At 39.1% G+C, this 16,907-nt stretch overlaps 1 protein-coding gene across 1 annotated transcript in view; it reads left to right on the forward strand.

The window, feature by feature from the left end:
• Nucleotides 1-16,907, forward strand: part of Brinp1 (BMP/retinoic acid inducible neural specific 1) — a 185,745-nt gene that overhangs the window by 108,238 nt on the left and 60,600 nt on the right. The window contains exons 3-4 of the mRNA XM_052714955.1: nucleotides 3,120-3,310; nucleotides 11,913-12,082. Coding sequence (XP_052570915.1) covers nucleotides 3,120-3,310; nucleotides 11,913-12,082 — 361 coding nt within the window. The remainder of the gene's footprint in view (nucleotides 1-3,119; nucleotides 3,311-11,912; nucleotides 12,083-16,907) is intronic.

Here is a 16,907-nt window from a genome sequence, read left to right on the forward strand (position 1 = left end):
GGCCGGAGGGGGGAGAACAAGGGAATCCGTGGCTGATATGTAGAACTGAATTGTATTGCAAAATAAAAATAAAAAAATAAAAAAAAGTGAAACTAAAGGGTCAGTTTGTTTACATTAGCAGCTTGCTGTAACAAACTAGCTGAGTTACCCTCAGCAAGTTAACATAACATTGTGTGTGTAGACAAGCATTCATATTGAGACCTAGAAGAAAGTTCACATGAAAAAGTATTCCACAGAAGTAAGTTCTAAATAAATATGCACGTGTGGAACAGCACATGACTGGTTTCTGAAATACATCCTTATATACATATATTTATTGTATTATAATTTTATGAGTTTAAAGCATAAAATACTGAAGAAAGACTATTTTGTCAGACATAGATTGTAACTCACTTCATCTCATATTGATCATCAGTGGTTGAGTAGTACATTTATCCACATTTGGCAACATTATCATACTGTTGGTTAGCAAGCTGGGTGGGTATTCCATGAGGCTTCAGTCATCCTCTACCTGTGCTGGTGAAGATCAGTTTCTCAGTTCTTGCACATGACCAATAATAAGACTCATTTTCTTTCAAGATCTAAAGCTGTCAGAAACTTTTGAATGGAAGCTTCTCTTGGGTTGGAATGCTTGCTATATGGCTACCTCCATGGAACTTCTTAAAATGTGACAGTAAGTAAAAAAATATACATAAAAGGACAGAGAGAGAGGGAGGAGAAGAAGAAGATATGCTGGGATATTATAAACTAACCATGAAGCATTTTCATATTCCTTAGAAGAAGCAATATTGGTGAGTTCAGGATTCAGTGGGACTAAGATGTAACTTACTCCCTTACTTTATTTCTGGCTCTCTACACTCTTCCCTAGACCTGTCTAGTCCTCTTGCTGTACCCTGTCTCCTCTTGCCAACCCCCCATACTATTCACCTTCTACTCTGATGCTCCTGTACTACATTCTAACTATAATGATCACTGTCTTTGTTCCTGTCCTTTTCTCCACATGGATAATGTTTTGGACTGCATTTCTATTAATCAACACTACATACAAACTTCAAAATACAGTATTCGAATACCTTCCTCCCAGAACTGTTCCTCAAAAGCATGGAATTTCTCATATTCTTCCTGTACAATTTAATTTACAACAATCTGGATAGGCTATCCTTTCCCTAGTATGTCCTGTACAACTTAATTTACAACAATCTGAATAGGCTACACTGTAGCTTCCTCAGGACAGGCACTGTGGTGTGGTGTGATCATAGGTACCCTATAGGGCTTTGTTGATTGCATTTGATTGACTTGTATCCATGTCAATGATGCTTTATGTTGCTTTGGAATTTGAATTCTATTCAGAATCATGGACAGTAATCAATTACACAGATATGGATCATGGCTACTCAGGCTCATTGATATATTTTGATTTCAAAACTTATTTTCCAAACTCAGGTTTCTATAATACAAGGCTCAGATATGACCACTGAATATATTCCATTATGATTCTCATATCTTCTTTCTCTTACCTTGTCTTTATCTATCTCTCCTATACTGTAAAAGGAGAGAGAGAGAGAGAGAGAGAGAGAGAGAGAGAGAGAGAGAGAGAGAGAGAGAGAGAAAGCACTTTTCATTAAATGTTGGTTTTCATCATTTATCTGGGCTGATCCCCAGATAGTCCCCTTGGCTATTCTATTTATCTTAAGATATCCAGAGTCTGTAACCAAGGCAGGTCAGAAAGATGGTCACTCCAGGAAAGCTGCATCATTGGTAAAAATGGTAAGTGCTATTAGCACAAAAGCAACCTGGACCAAATCCTATTAAGCCTCTGTTTTGTGTACTAGTTTGCATCATTCAAGTTCATTACGAATATGCCTTTAATGATTTACAAGTGCATACCTGGGAATTTTTGAGGAGGTAAAATTATAAAATGGTGTTTCACAGTAGATTAATGTCCTATATTTTCCAAAGGCATTTCACACCATCTTTCAGAGAATCCCTATATAAGCAGTAGGAAATAAATAGAGTTTGTTGAATTTTATAGATGAAGAATGATGTACAGAGAAAGCAAATGCTTTGTCCAATGTTGTAGCACAGAATTTGCAGTAGGATGAACAATACTTGCATTCATAAATTCAATGTTTCTCTGTGTTGGTCATTTCTATATTCGGCAAAGAAGGAGATTCATATTTTCTCCATATAGTATTCAGAGCATTGCTTTGTTCCTTCCAAATAGTATGAGTTCTGTGAACTTCCATTAAAGTATAGCATTCTGGACCTAACACTTACTTTGTGAAATGTCTTGGGTATCAGGTAGCTTTGTGCTTAGATTCCTTCCATTTTTCTCTACCTGCCTCCCTCACTAACTCTTCTCAGTGCCCTTATGTATTTTCATCCACTTGTTTCCTCATTACTCCTTTAAGATCTGTATTAAATCCTACCACATAGAACATCACTGAGTTGATTAGTGTGTGAGTCTCGGATTAACTGAGAAATTTCCATTTGTTTAATGCATTTACAGTCTAGTGAGAGTGACTGGCAAGTAAGTAGGTGGAATTGGAATTCTAGTTTCTTCAAAAGGAATCAGAAATGGATAGTCATCTGCTCTTACATGAGTAGTGTGATAATTAAAAGAATGAGATTGATACTCTTGTTGACAATAATGCATGAAAACCATCATCTCAATCATTTATTTTCTATAGATTATGATTATTATTTCATTTAATTCAGTCTTTCCATTTGTGTCCCTGATGTTTAGCAAGAAACTCCAGGGCCTTGATGTGGCTCTGAGTAAGTATACCAGTGATCACAGTGCTTCTCAATAAACACTTGTGGACTATAGGGGTTTGCACCTTCTAAAGGAAAGTGCCACAAAACAAATATAAAAAGCAATTGCAGAGCTGAGGACTCAGTTGTCATCCTATTACTTAAGAGGTAGAGACAGAATTATCATGAGCTCAATAGCTGTCTGGGCTACTTGACTACATAGTAAGATACAATGTGAAAAACATGTAAAGTAAAATTGGAAGTAACTGTAGACACTCATCTAGGAGAGCTACTTATGTAGGGTGGATCTCTGGCTTGTGACTACAAATGAAAGCTGAGGAATGTTGCTCATTTCTCCTACCCAGGGAGTTTGCCCGTTGGAAGGTGAGGAACACAGCCATAGAGAGGAGAGACCTGGTCCGCCATCCAGTGCCCCTCATGCCGGAGTTTCAAAGGAGCATCCGTCTGCTTGGCAGGAGACCCACCACTCAGCAGTTCATTGATACCATCATCAAAAAATACGGCACCCACCTGCTCATCTCTGCTACATTGGGAGGTAGGTCAGCAGCTACTGAGCTATGATTCCATCATTTTGTGTTCAGGATGACAAGAGAATGGGATGCTTTGAGAGTCAAGACATATTAGCCTTTATTCCATTATATATCACCCCAAAGCGTGTATTTCCAGAGATGCCAATTGCGTTGGCTGCTCTGATCATGTCTGAAGAGGTAATCCACATCTACATAAAGTCTAATTTAGGAGTATTAACTCTTGTGGAAATATGAGTTAACCTTGGAATGAACTGTTTGTTAGGAATGCTTCATGTGATCATCGTCATCGTTCTTCTGGAGTAGGATCTAATATCAAGAAAATTAAATGTCAGACAATTTTTAGGGAATTTCTTTTGTTTAAGTAAAAATTAAGGGGTGATATTTGAGGTTAGCATTATATAAGTGGACTATCATAAGCATCATATATGGGCTTGGAATAGGTTAACATGAAAGTAGGCCAATTGCTTTGCTCTACTCAGCCTTACCCATATTCCCTTCTAGGGCAATCCATCTGTGAGAGAATGAGTAGAGGGAGTAGAATGAAACCAATGAAAAGACAATGGGAACTATGGGAACTGGTGCAAATTGGGGCATTTAGGTTACGTGTCGTGCCTGAATGCTTCATTTCATATCCCTTAAGCACGAAGGTGGTTTCTTTTTCTTTTTCTTTTTTTTATTTCCTTCAGTAACTAAGTTCACTGTACTTTCTGAAAATCTTTGGTACTTCAACACCTGTGTACAGCTGCTGAGATGTACATAGTTACGGACCATGCCGGGATAAATAATTTGCTATGTTCTTGAACAGACCAAAGTATGATCCTAACAGGAGTCTTTTCCTTTGGGATATTCAGGATTATCCTCATGGGAGCAATGATACTTTAATTCAGTAGGTAGTGGCTTGATAAACACAGGTGGTAGTGCTTTCCAGGGTAACTTTACACTGTTAATTTGTGAGCATGTACACATTCATGGGTGTGTCAGCATGTGTGAGGGTAGACATACATGTGTGTGCTTGTATGCATGGAGTACAGAAGTCAACATAGGCTCGAGTTGCTTTCTGTCTCCTCAGATTACAGGCATATGTTCTCACACCTACCTATTTACATTGGTTCTGGGAATCCAATGAGGTCCTCATTCCTGCACAGCAAGCAGTTTGCTTACTGAGGCATGTCCCTGGATACTTTCTATACAGTTTGATGAATGGAAAGTCAGTAATTTGGAAGCCTGAGGAATATGGGCAGAGATGTTGGCTGGATAAATTCATTCACAGTTACAATCATTTTAACCACTAATTAATTAGGATAGCTGCAATGTAGGCATTTTATATTGTCTGTATTTCTCAAAACTACAAGTTAAATCTTAATACTTCCTTCTGTTTTATAAATAATAAAATCAGGCCTCAGAGGAGTTATGGCTAATAAGTAGCACAGCTAAGTCAAGAATGTAAGTTTTCCTGGTTGAAAATCCTGCATTATTTTGAAATTGGGTATGAATTATCTCTTTCACCATCTTGATTACTCATCAAACTATCTATCTACTCCAACAACCAACTGATCAACTGTTATTTATGCATCTTGTTAAGCAGATATTAAATTAAGTAGGACTTTCAATGTGAAATTATTAGTATAAATTATACTTGTTTGTAAACTGAAAATGAGATGATTTCTACAGGGCGTGGTATTCACCTCTACACTTTCCTTTGAATGACACCCAACTCCTATTTCACTGGGGAAAAAAGGTGTTGCAACCAATTTGGTTCTTCTATTAAAAGCCATGCTTTGGTCTCAGCCTCTGAAAATCCCAAGTAACAAAAGACTTTTTTTTCCCCTCCATGAAATATATTTTTAATTTGTCCAAGGCAAGGTGGTAAATTATTCACAGAGTCTTGTTCCTCTCCCGTTTTTACAACACAATGCTTTAAAATATGCAAAGCATTGGATTGAAATCTTGTGTTGGACAGCGGTCCCTTAATGTTCTCCCAGGCCTCATTGTGGAGGCACTGAGAAAAGAGGAGAAAGTTTTACTGTTGATCAAATCCTGTGACTTAGAAACCATGCAACATCCTTCAAATGTCATTATTTCACTCGTTCCCTCGTTCATCCATGCTTGGAAAAGTCTTTCTTAAGGCCTCCCAGTGCACCAGGAGGGAAAGGGTTAAGGAGGAGTGGTAAAGAAAAGGACAGGATCCAGAATGAGATCACCTACTTTCTAGTTCTGCTCCATAATTTTCGTCCGCTCAGTGCCACGTCTGCAGATATTCAGTTCTCTGCCTCAGTTCCCTCTTTGTACCTAGTCATAATAACAGTTCTTTCCTGTCACATATTGTGAGGATTAAAAACCAAAGGACGTATTAAAAGTCCTTAGCAAACACTGACACCGGGCTGAGGGGAAGGAAATTCATAGCTTTCCGGCACCTCGCAAATCATTGCTGTTGTTGTCGCTAACATCACTGTTATTGTTTAATGGAGCTAAAGAACTCAGGGAATCTCCAATGGAAGCCACATCCTGCCACATCCTGCCACTCGCTAGAAGAGTGGGAGGTATTCAGAAACTCACTTTCCTGTCGGGATATCAGTTTCCCAATCTCTACAGAAAGAACTGTAGAAAATATTATTTATTATAGGGTATTTTTTTTCTCCTTAGGAACACTGTATTCACAGAGACGAAATGCTTTGATAAACCTTTTGAGGTGTCAAGTAAGTTCCTAAGGGCATAATTAAATAACAAAAGATGAGCACTGAACTGTCATGTACAGGACAAGATGAGCATTTGTTCAGCTCTTTAGGGAAATAGGAAGGACAGGGAGTGGGAAGCACACATTCAAGCTAGGGAGGGTCCCATAACTTAGGTATTTCCAGTACTTTTAAAATTTTAATGAAAACTGTTAAATTCACAAAACCACTTGATGTGAGTGATGGAGGGTAGTTCAGAGACAAATTCTGTGTCTGGAATTACATGCAGTAGTAGCTTTCCTTAGTACCTCTGAAAATCGTGTTTTGGGTCAAAGAAAACATTTTGTAGACTAGGTATCTGTTGGATGTGCCTGATTACGCATGCATGCATACTTGGAGTATGTGTCCACCTGTTTAAAAGGCACACATGGATGCCCAAGGCTTGACTATGAGTGACTATCCCTGGGTATATCTGGGTATATGCACATTCTCACATACATAAAGGTATGATAGATGCATATAGGCTTATATGTGAAGTTTTACATATATGGGAATATATGTACTACATTCATACCTTTTTATACAAGAGTATGAGGGCGCATCCTCCTTGGCCATTTGTGTTTCCTTTGTGAGTGTAGTTGGTGTTCCCCACATTGCATACCCGAAAACTTTCATTTGACTGAGAAGGCTGATAATAAAACTGTATGGCTTCCAAAGAAAGGATAGGGATGTCACAACATCCCCGTGTACAGTCACTGTGGTCCCTCCCGCAGAACAGTATTTTCTATTGACAAAAAGACAGAAGGACAAACTCCCAGCTTTTTCCATCCTCTGTGTGTCTGAGTTTTGCTTTGTACCTCTGAGGAAAGGTGGTGCAGGGAGTGAGGCAAAGACCCTGGAGGACTAGAAGACTGTGGAAAGGCCTGTGTGGGGGTGAAGAGGCAATTTGCAGAAATGCCCAAGTGGGAATGCAGCTCCAAACAGCACATTCTCTTAATATACACGAAATTAAGTCTTAATAATGCAGCAAGAAGTCCATTAACCCCTCTTGATCTAAGGCTTCCTTCTGCCAGCTCTCAGTCCAGAGGGAACCAGCTTGTTTCACCTTCTGTTCCACAGGCCCCTAAGAGAGCCTGAGCTGACATGTGGAATATTTATTTCCACTGACTTATGGCCTTAACTCCTAAAATTCACTTACTATACACTTCTCTACCCATCTATCGATGCATCCATTTATCCAATCATCTGTCCACACATCCATCCTCTGCCCATCCATTTACCTGTCAAATGATAACTGAACATCTGTTCTCTGTTGTACCCTAGGAGAAGCATTGGGAACATTAGAAAGATGAATTGGGTAATTCACATTTCCTCTTCCCACCACCCACTGTCCCTGAATCTCAAAGTGTGATTGGATGTAAAGTCATCTCTAAACTAGAACTTTTCAGGTTCAAAGAGAAGAGTAGCATTTCCTATTGTCCAACCAGGAATGGTGATCCATGAGAAAAAGCAAACCTATATATTTTGCTAGAAATTCAGTCAAGTCAAGGTATATGGACCCTCATGATATTCTTTAATCACTTCATTTGGGAGATTTGAGTCTCATTGCTGAAGTAGATAGGTCAATAAATAAGTTGATTATTGACCTGGGATGCTTCCATATTTATTCATTTATGGTCTTATCATTATATGCTAAGTACACAATCCATGGTCACATTGTTCTAAGTGGGAATGGCATAGAACTATTAGAAGAGTCCCAGTCTCACAGTATTTTTGCTTTAGTGGAGGGAATAGGCTGTTAACTCAGAACCCTCCCCCCAAAAAAATAATGAGATAATACTGTGTTACAGAAATAAAGAGAATTGTGGGCATACATGGAAAGTTTTATCAACCCAGGTAGGGTAAGGAGTGGGAGATAGAGAGATATATTCAAAGAATAGATAATATCAGAAGAAGAGAAATGGGTGAATGCTATCCAGGACAGAGAAGCATAGTAAGGAAACTGGGTTCATTTGACAGAGTAGAATAGTCAACAGTGATTTAAAAAAAAAACAACAAAAAACAAAACAGGGTTATATTTTGCAGAACAGAGTTGTTGACAGCAAGGTAAAGAGGAGTTCATTTTGTAGATCAGCAATGTCAACATTAAGGCAAAGTGGAGCATGCTTTACTTGATGCATGTATGCACAACTGGAGAGGCCAGGTTCTCTGGTCCATGTTACCTATAGAGGTGTTACATGCTGGTTTGCATTCCTGTCTGCATGTCCCTCTGCCTTGTTGATTCATCTGGAATATGGAAATGATCTTAAGCTGCTGCCTCCTGGAACCATTTCTGGATAATAGGAACAGAATGTGAATCCAAGTGTGAGCCCTATAGGCCATTTCAAATGCTCTCAAGTAACTAGGGCTCACACTTGCTTTTTCCTCTCCCTTTTCTTGCTCACTCCTCTTTTTCATGCCTTCTTCCTTCCTTCCCTTTTTATATCAAAAAAAAAAAAAACAAAAACAAAAACTCTTTTATGGAAATGGTGACTGGGATTTAAACTCAGGGCTTTGTATATGCTAAGCAAATACTTTGCCACTGAGCTACACCCCAGCCCTATCCTAATCAATTTTTCAAGGACTACAATGAACCAGAAACACTTCCTAACACTACATTTTAAGGGTAAAATAAAGAACAATTTAATAATATATTTTACTTAACCTAACTTATTCAAGAATATTATCATGTCAACATGGTATCAGTAAGAGAACTACTAATGAGAAGTGTTATTTTTTTTTTGAGACAGGGTTTCTGTGTGTAGTTTTGGCACCTGTCCTGGATCTCACTCTGTAGAGCAGGCTGGCTTCAAACTCACAGAGATCCACATGCCTCTGCCTCCAGAGTGCTGGGATTAAAGGCATGTGCCACCACTGCCCAGCGAGAAGTGTTAAATTTTTATATGACATCTTTTTGTGTCATTCCATAGCACAGCTTACTGTTTTGCTTGTTTGTCATTGTTACGCCTGCCAAAGTCCTCAAACAGGGAAATGCCCAGCACAGGCACAGGAGCTGACTGAAAGTACAGCTCAGGGTGTATTGAAGGAAAATGATCTCTTCGTTTTGGTTCATAGGGACATTGCAGGCAATTCCTAAGCATTTCTAAGAGATGTACTTGAGTATGCCAGGTACAGGACTGGCATGAAGAACTGGCATTAGAACTGGCCTAGAAAGCTGGGTAAGATTTAAAAGTCAAACATTTAGGAGAGGGAGAGGGCAAATTCGTCCTGAAAGTAAATTGCTTTTTCTTTCTTCAACTCAAAAATTCATCAGTATTCTAAAAACATTCCAATTGTCCTAGATACCAGATTTTATGTCTCAGAATATACTGTAAGGTTGTGTTCTCTAAATATTTTATTTTATTGATTATATGTAATGGTAAATACTATATCACAGGCAACCTGAAGTTATCAAATCTTTCATAATTAATAATAGCACAATATTTGCTGCACACCATGCAGGATCTAACTCATTTTTGTAATAGATTTAATCCTCATGTCAACCCTTTGAAGTAGGTACAGCTTGTATTACTTTTTTGCATGTGAAGGATCTGAAGCATGAGGGTGATACCTAGTTCCAGTCAAGACAGGCCAGTCCTAGGATCTGGGTCTATAGCAACTACTATTAATCAACTAACTTACTTTTAAAATAATTTTTATTTTCTTTTATTTTTAAAAATTCTGCAATTTTGATGGACATATATACAAATGAAATATGATCATATACACACCTCTCTGTCTCCTCTACTTGTATTGTGTTTTCCCAACTTCTCTACCACTTTCATCTCTTTGTCTGGTTTGCATGTTTTTCTAGGTTTTGTTTGTTTGTTTGTTTGCTTGTTTGTTTTGAGACAAGGTCTCAGTATATGGCCCTGACTGGCCCGGAACTCATTGTGTAGTCCAGTCCCCCTTCCTCTTCTTGTTTTTTGTAAGCAATCTCTCATTTATTAAACAAAGGGCTGAGGTTTATATACGTGGATTTTTGGCAGGCTTTGCTCCTAGCTGCTGTGGTGTGTCTTGGTTTGGCTCCAGGCTGCATGTAATCCTCTTTTGGTTTGCAGCTTATGGGTCAGGTTTCCTCTGGCCAGAGTGCTCTCTACTCATGTCTCAGCTCTTTGTTTGCTTAAGGTGTGGCCCAGTGCTTCGGCCTTATCCACTTCAAAAGAGAGTCATAATAATTTATATCCAACTTTTGCTTTTCAATAAAATTTCAGATGAAAATATTTTAATTTTAAGTTATGTGTATGAGTGTTAGCCTGCATATATATATGTACACCATGTGTATGGCTGATTCCCACAGAGCTTGAAGTAAAATTGCAGGAGAACCCCTATAACAGGTGTTGTAGATGGTTATGGTCTACAAGGTTGGTGCTGGAAACTGAACAGCTGAAAGAGCAGGAGACCATGACGTTGTGAGGAAATGGGGGTGGGAGAAGAGAGAAATAGGAGAGATGAGAAGGACAGTCCCCCTTCAAACTCAGAGATCAGCTTACCTCTGCCTCCTGAGTGCTGTGAGTGTGTCCTACCACACCTTTGTGTTTATCTTTCTTTTATCCTCCTATTTTCCACTCTCCCATCCTCTCTTCCCTCCATTCCCACCCTCTGTACCGCTCATCTTTCTGTCACTTTTCCTGTACCGCTCATCTTTCTGTCACTTAATGGCTGAACATTAAGTTTAAGGGCTTGCTTTATGCATTCTAAGAACATGATCTACCATTATGCTGAGGTCAGAGTACAATACTAATTGATTTTCAAGTGCTAAAATGAACTAGAGACAGTTCTCAACACTTTCACATATTACATAGTTTAATCTTGCTTATATTCCCAAATGACTTTTTTTGTTTGTCTGTTTTTTGTGGCTTTTGTTATCTATTTTTTTTTCAGAATTGCTGCTATTGCTAATAACTACATGGGGGGCAGACAAATGAAGAAATGTAATCATGTTATCTCAGTAGAGAATGGAGGTAGGAGTCTGGCTGCCGTGTCTACTTGTTGGCTACATTTAGAGCTTCCTTCATAATCTTCCACTGAAATAGCTAGTTAGGCACATCCAATACCATTATAACTTTCTAGTGTTAGGAATCTACATATAAATTTCCAGGAAAACTCATGGAAGAAAAAAATATAAATTTATACAATCATATTTATATCTTTGTAAGATATATTTCATCGATATGTCCATATCTTAATTCCTCTGCCAATTCACCAATCATCTAAAAAGTATCTGTCAATTCTCTCTCTCTCTCTCTCTTTCTCTCTCTCTCTCTCTCTCTTTCTCTCTCTCTCTCTCTCTCTCTCTCTCTCTCTCTCTCTCTCTCTCTCTCTCTGTATGTGTCTCTGTCTCTGTCTCTCTTCCCACATCTGTCCAAGCATTTTGCTATCTATTTACTCTCTTTTTCCATACCTGCTTATCTTTACATATCCGTAACCTGTCATTTGTCTGTGTAAAATGGGGTGGTTAGACAAGAAATAAAATATGGATGCAAGCAATTAAGGAGATGATGAAAAAAGAGTAGAGAAGAGAAAAAGAAAGAATTAAGTTGTGTTGAGGAAACAGAAGAAAAAAGAAAAAGGAAAGAATATCTATGCCAAATCCACCATGACCTTTCTTAGAAGTAGCAGACTTTATTAGGTAAGACAATGCTCTTGAGATATATGTACAAGTTTATTTGATGATGGACTCTGGTGACTTAACCTTATTCAGTGGCCATTGCTCTAATGGGATCTACAGCAAACTCTGAGTCTTCTGCACTATGCCCTTGATTTTATAGGTAGAGAGTTGTTTGGACAGATTGGTTGGAGGATAAGTCTGTTTTTTAGCATCTAAGCTCTGCAAACCGTCCTCCCACACTGAAACTGGAGCAAGCTTTCTTATGTTCTTTCTTGTCCCATGCAGGAGAGGAGGCTTTGACCATGTACATGGACAAAAGTCGCCTTGACCGGAAGTCAGGGAATGCTACTCAAAGTGTTGAAGCTTTGCACCAGCTTGCATCATCCTACTTCGTCGACCGCGATGGCACCATGAGAAGGCTCCATGAGATCCAGATATCAACTGGAGCAATCAAGGTATAATCGGAGCGTGCACTTAGATTCTCAAGTCAATAGAGCCATGATATAGACATTCTGAGAGCCGATAACAAGCACAATTCTTTGTTTCATATCACTCAGTGTACCTCAGTTTCCTCTAATAAACCACTCTGACGAATATTGCCAAATGATCTCTGAAAAAATGAACATCTTCATTAGAGTGGTCCTATGTACTGACTTATTAATACATTCTGACTATGACCATTACAGAATTATTCACAGCCCTGTCAGTCTCTGGTAAATAGCTGGCTCTCTTTTTTCTTCTTTCCTTCTTTCTTTCCTTCTTTCTTTCTTTCTTTCTTTCTTTTCTTTCTTTCTTTCTTTCTTTCTTTCTTTCTTTCTTTCTATTCTTTCTTTCTTTCTTTCTTTCTTTCTTTCTTTCTTTCTTTCTATTCTTTCTATCTTATGCCAATTGTAGAGACTGAGGCTAGGAGTAAATAATTTCCCCAAGATCATACAGCTAGCAAGAATAAGATTAGTGCAACTCCAATGATCAGTTTGTACAATGTTTATGGTTTTTATCCATTCCTATAACCCATTTTCTAGATTATAACACAGTTTTAAGCATTTTGCTCAGAGGTATTCATCTTGAGAATATCCTAATAGGAGCTAGGATGCTACTGTCTAGCCTGGCAATCAGCAAACATATTCTGCAAAATTCCAGTATGAAATATTTAAAGTTTACAGGTTTTAGTTGTTACTACTCAGGTCTACTACAATTGCGAAAGAGCAGCCATGGGCATGCATATATAAGAGTGTGTGACTGTATTCTGACAAATCTTTATTTACACAAGTGAACAGTCAGCCACATTGTCCACTGAGCCATGGTCTTTTGCACCAGCACCTCCCAATAGAACCTTCAGAGATATGAGATACTGGAAGTATCTTTAATCTGTGCTGGCCAGGAAGTAGTCTTTAGTCACATGTGATTATCGAATACTTGACTAGGTCTACCAATGAAGTACATTTGTAAGGTGATTCAATTTTAACTAATTCAAAGTCAAGCAGACATGTTGGATATAGATACGCTGAATTCTCAAGTCAGTGACTTCCAGTACAGGAAATTTAGGATTCATTTCCAGTACAGTGAGTTTAGAGATGACCTCTATAAAGAAAGTGTGGGATGACATTCTTGAAATAAAGGATTAATTTGTCAGAGGATTTTTTTTTCCTGTCCTAAATTTTCTTAAACTACATTATGCCTGCAATTTGCTTCTGAGTCTTCACTTTAACTTCTGAATTAAATGTAGGTCTTGCCTCATATTAAGAATCCCTAAGACATCTCCAGGGAAAAGGAACAGAGGGAAAGGTCAAGTTAGACTCAGGCAGCTTGAATCACAAATTGTTCACTAGAAGAAAAATCTTTGAGGGCAGGAGTGCATGACTGGGTAGGAAGGTAGTAAGAAGAGAGATAAATCAAATCGACAAACAAAGACCAGCTTATCCAAGAAAAATCACCTGTATTGGGGGGATTATGCTGTTAAGGAGCTTGGCATCGAGAGAAAGATCTTTATGAAGCCATGAGAGTCAGGGAGCTGCAAAGACCTGGTTTTCATTATTACCAAATGGTTCTCTGCTCCTGGATGGGGTGAAGAATTGAGATATTGAAGGACTGTCAGGAGATAATCATCTTCTATGCATCCTGGAATGTGCGGCCCACCTCTGTAGCTTGAGTTTTCCTGCCTGGCCCACAGTCAGGACAAATCTCTGTCACCCGCCAGTCCCACAGCCACTCAGACCCGACCAAGTAAACACAGAGACTTATACTGGTTACAAACTGTATGGCTGTGGCAGGCTTCTTGCTAACTGTTCTTGCAGCTTAAATTAATCCATTTCCATTAATCTATACCTTGCCACATGGCTCGTGGCTTACCGGTATCTTCACATTCTGTTTCTCATCGTGGCGGCTGGCAGCGTCTCTCTCTCTCAGCCTTCCACTTCCCAGCTTTATTCTCCTCCTTGTCCCGCCTACACTTCCTGCCTAGCCAATGGCCAATCAGTGTTTTATTTATTAACTAATTAGCAACACATTTGCCATACAGAACATTCCACAGCACACCTCTTGAGGAGGGATTTCTCCAACAAATTGCACAGAAATCTTGCAATGAGCCATTCTTTAAAACTCAGCTTGATGTTTATTCTTTTTATTTAAATTTTTATTTATTATGCATACCAACCACAGATCTCCATCTCATCCATCCTCCCACTCCCCCCACCCATGCCTAACTGCCCCCGATCCACCCCTCATTGCCTCTTCCAAAAGGGTAAGTTCTTCCATGGGGGGACAGCAAAGCTTGTTACATTCAGTTGAGGCAGGACCCAGCCCCCCCCCACCTTGCCTCAAGGGTGAGCAAGGTGCCTGACCATAGGTAATAGGATCCAGAAAGCCAGTTCATGCACTAGGGATAGATCCTGACCACACTGCCAAGGGTCCCTCAGACAGATCCAGCTATACAACTGTCTCCTGTATGAAGTATGCAGAGGGTCTAGTGTGGTTCCATGCAAATTCCACAGCTGTTGATCCAAAGTTCATGAGTTCCTATGAGTTTGGTTCAGTTGTCGCTGTAGATTTCCCCATCATGATCTTGACCTTCCTTTGCTCATGTAATCCTTCTTCCCTCTCTTCGACTGCACTCCTGGAGCTTGGCCTGGGGCTTCTTTGTGGATCCGCTTCCATCAGTTACTGGATGATGGCTCTATGATAACAGTTAGGGTTATTTACCAATCTGATTATCAAGGTAGGCCACTTCAGGCACCCTTACCACTATTGCTGATAATCTAATCTGGGGTCATTCTTGTGGATTCCTGGGAATTTCCCTAGCACCAGGTTTCTGCCTTACCCATAATGTCTCCCTCTATCAAGGTATCTCTTTCATTGCTCTTCCACTCTGTCCCTCCCTCAGCTTGACCATCCCCTTCCATCATATTCTGATCTCCTCCCCTCTATTGCCCCCACATCCCCAGTTTACTAATGGAGATCTCCTCTGTTTCCCTTTCCCAAGGTGATCCCTATGTCCCTTTTAGAATCCTCCTTGTTTGCTAGCTTCTCTAGAGCTGTGGGTTATAGTCTGATTATCCTTTGCTTTACATCTAGTATCCACCATGTTTGTCTTTCTGAGTCTGGGTTACTTCACTCAGGATGATAATTTCCAGTTCCATTCATTTGCCTGCAAATTTCATGATATCATTGTTTTTTACAGATGAGTAATACTCCATTGTGTATATGTACCACATTTTCTTTATCCATTCTTTAGTTGAGGGGCATCTAGGTTGTTTCCAGGTTCTGGATACTACGAATAATGCTGCTATGAACATAATTGAGCAAGTGTTTTTGTAGTACGATTGAGTATCCCTTGGGTATATGCCCAAGAGTGGTATCCTTGGTCCTTGAGGTAGATTGATTCCCAACTTTCTGAGAAATTGCCATACTGAATTCCAGAGTAGCTGTACAAGTTTGCACTCCCACCGAGAGTGAAGGAGTGTTCCCCTTGTTCCACATCCTCTCCAATATAAGCTGTCATCAGTGTTTTTGATCTTGGCCATTCTGACAGGTATAAGATTGTATTCAGTAGAAGGATGGATCCTGTTTTCTTATCCATTCTGTTAGCCTATGTCTTTTTATAGGCAAATTGAGTCCATTGATATTAAGGGATATTAATGACCAGTGATTGTTATTTCTTGTTTTTTTGGTGGTAGTGTTGTGTGTTTCCCTTTTTGGGGAGGTGCTGGTGTGGGATTATCTATTGCCTGTATTTTCATGGGTGCATCTGACTTCCTTAGGTTGGATTTTTTTCTTCTAGTGCTTTTTGTAGGACTGGATTTGTTGATAAGCATTGTTTAAATCTGGTTTTATCATGGAATATCTTGTTCTTATGTATATGGCAATTGAGAGTTTTGTTGGCTGTAACAGTCTGGGCTGGCATCCTTGGTCTCTTAGTGTCTGCATTATGTCTGTCCAGGACCTTTGGCTTTCAGAGCCTCCATTGAGAAGTGTTGTTCTGATGGGTCTGCCTTTATATGTTACTTGGTCTTTTTCCTTGGCAGCTCTTAATATTTTTCTTTATTCTGTATGTTTAGTGGTTTGATTATTATGTAGAGTAGGGATGTTTTTGGGGGGTCTAGTCTATCTAGTGTTTTGTAAGCTTCTTGTATCTTCATAGGCATTTCCTCGTTTAGGTTGGGAAAGTTTTCATCTATGATTTTGTTGCATATATTCTCTGTGCCTTTGAGCTGGTATTCTCCTTCTTCCATCCCTATTATTCTTAGTTTTTGTCTTTTCATGGTGTCCCAGATTTCCTGGATGTTTTTTGTTATGACTTTGTTGGCTTTAATGTTTTCTTTGGCTGACAAATCTATTTCCTCCATTGTATCTTCAATGCCAGAGATTGTCTCTTCCATCTCTTGAATTCTGTTCATTATGCTTACATCTGTAGTTCCTGTTCATTTACTCAGACTTTTCATTTCCAGCATTCACTCAGTTTGTGTCTTCTTTATTGCCTCTATTTCAGTTTTCAAGTCTTGAACTGTTTCTTTCACCTGTTTAATTGCTTTTTCTTGGCTTTCTTTAATGGATTTATTGATCTCTCCCAATTTTTGTTTGTCTTTTCCTTGATTTAAGGGAATTTTTCATTTCCACTTTAAAGACCTCTATCATCTTCTTAAAGTCATTTTTAAAGACATTTTCTTCTGTTTCTTCAACATTGGGGTGTTCAAGTCTTGCTGATGTAGAACCATTAGGTTCTGGTGGTACCATATTGCTATTTATGTTGTTGAATATATTCTTGCACTGTCATATACCCATCTC

The sequence above is a fragment of the Peromyscus californicus genome, unplaced genomic scaffold (genome assembly GCF_007827085.1).
Source record: "Peromyscus californicus insignis strain IS unplaced genomic scaffold, ASM782708v3 Scaffold_5__1_contigs__length_169319896, whole genome shotgun sequence".
NCBI lineage: Eukaryota > Metazoa > Chordata > Mammalia > Rodentia > Cricetidae > Peromyscus > Peromyscus californicus.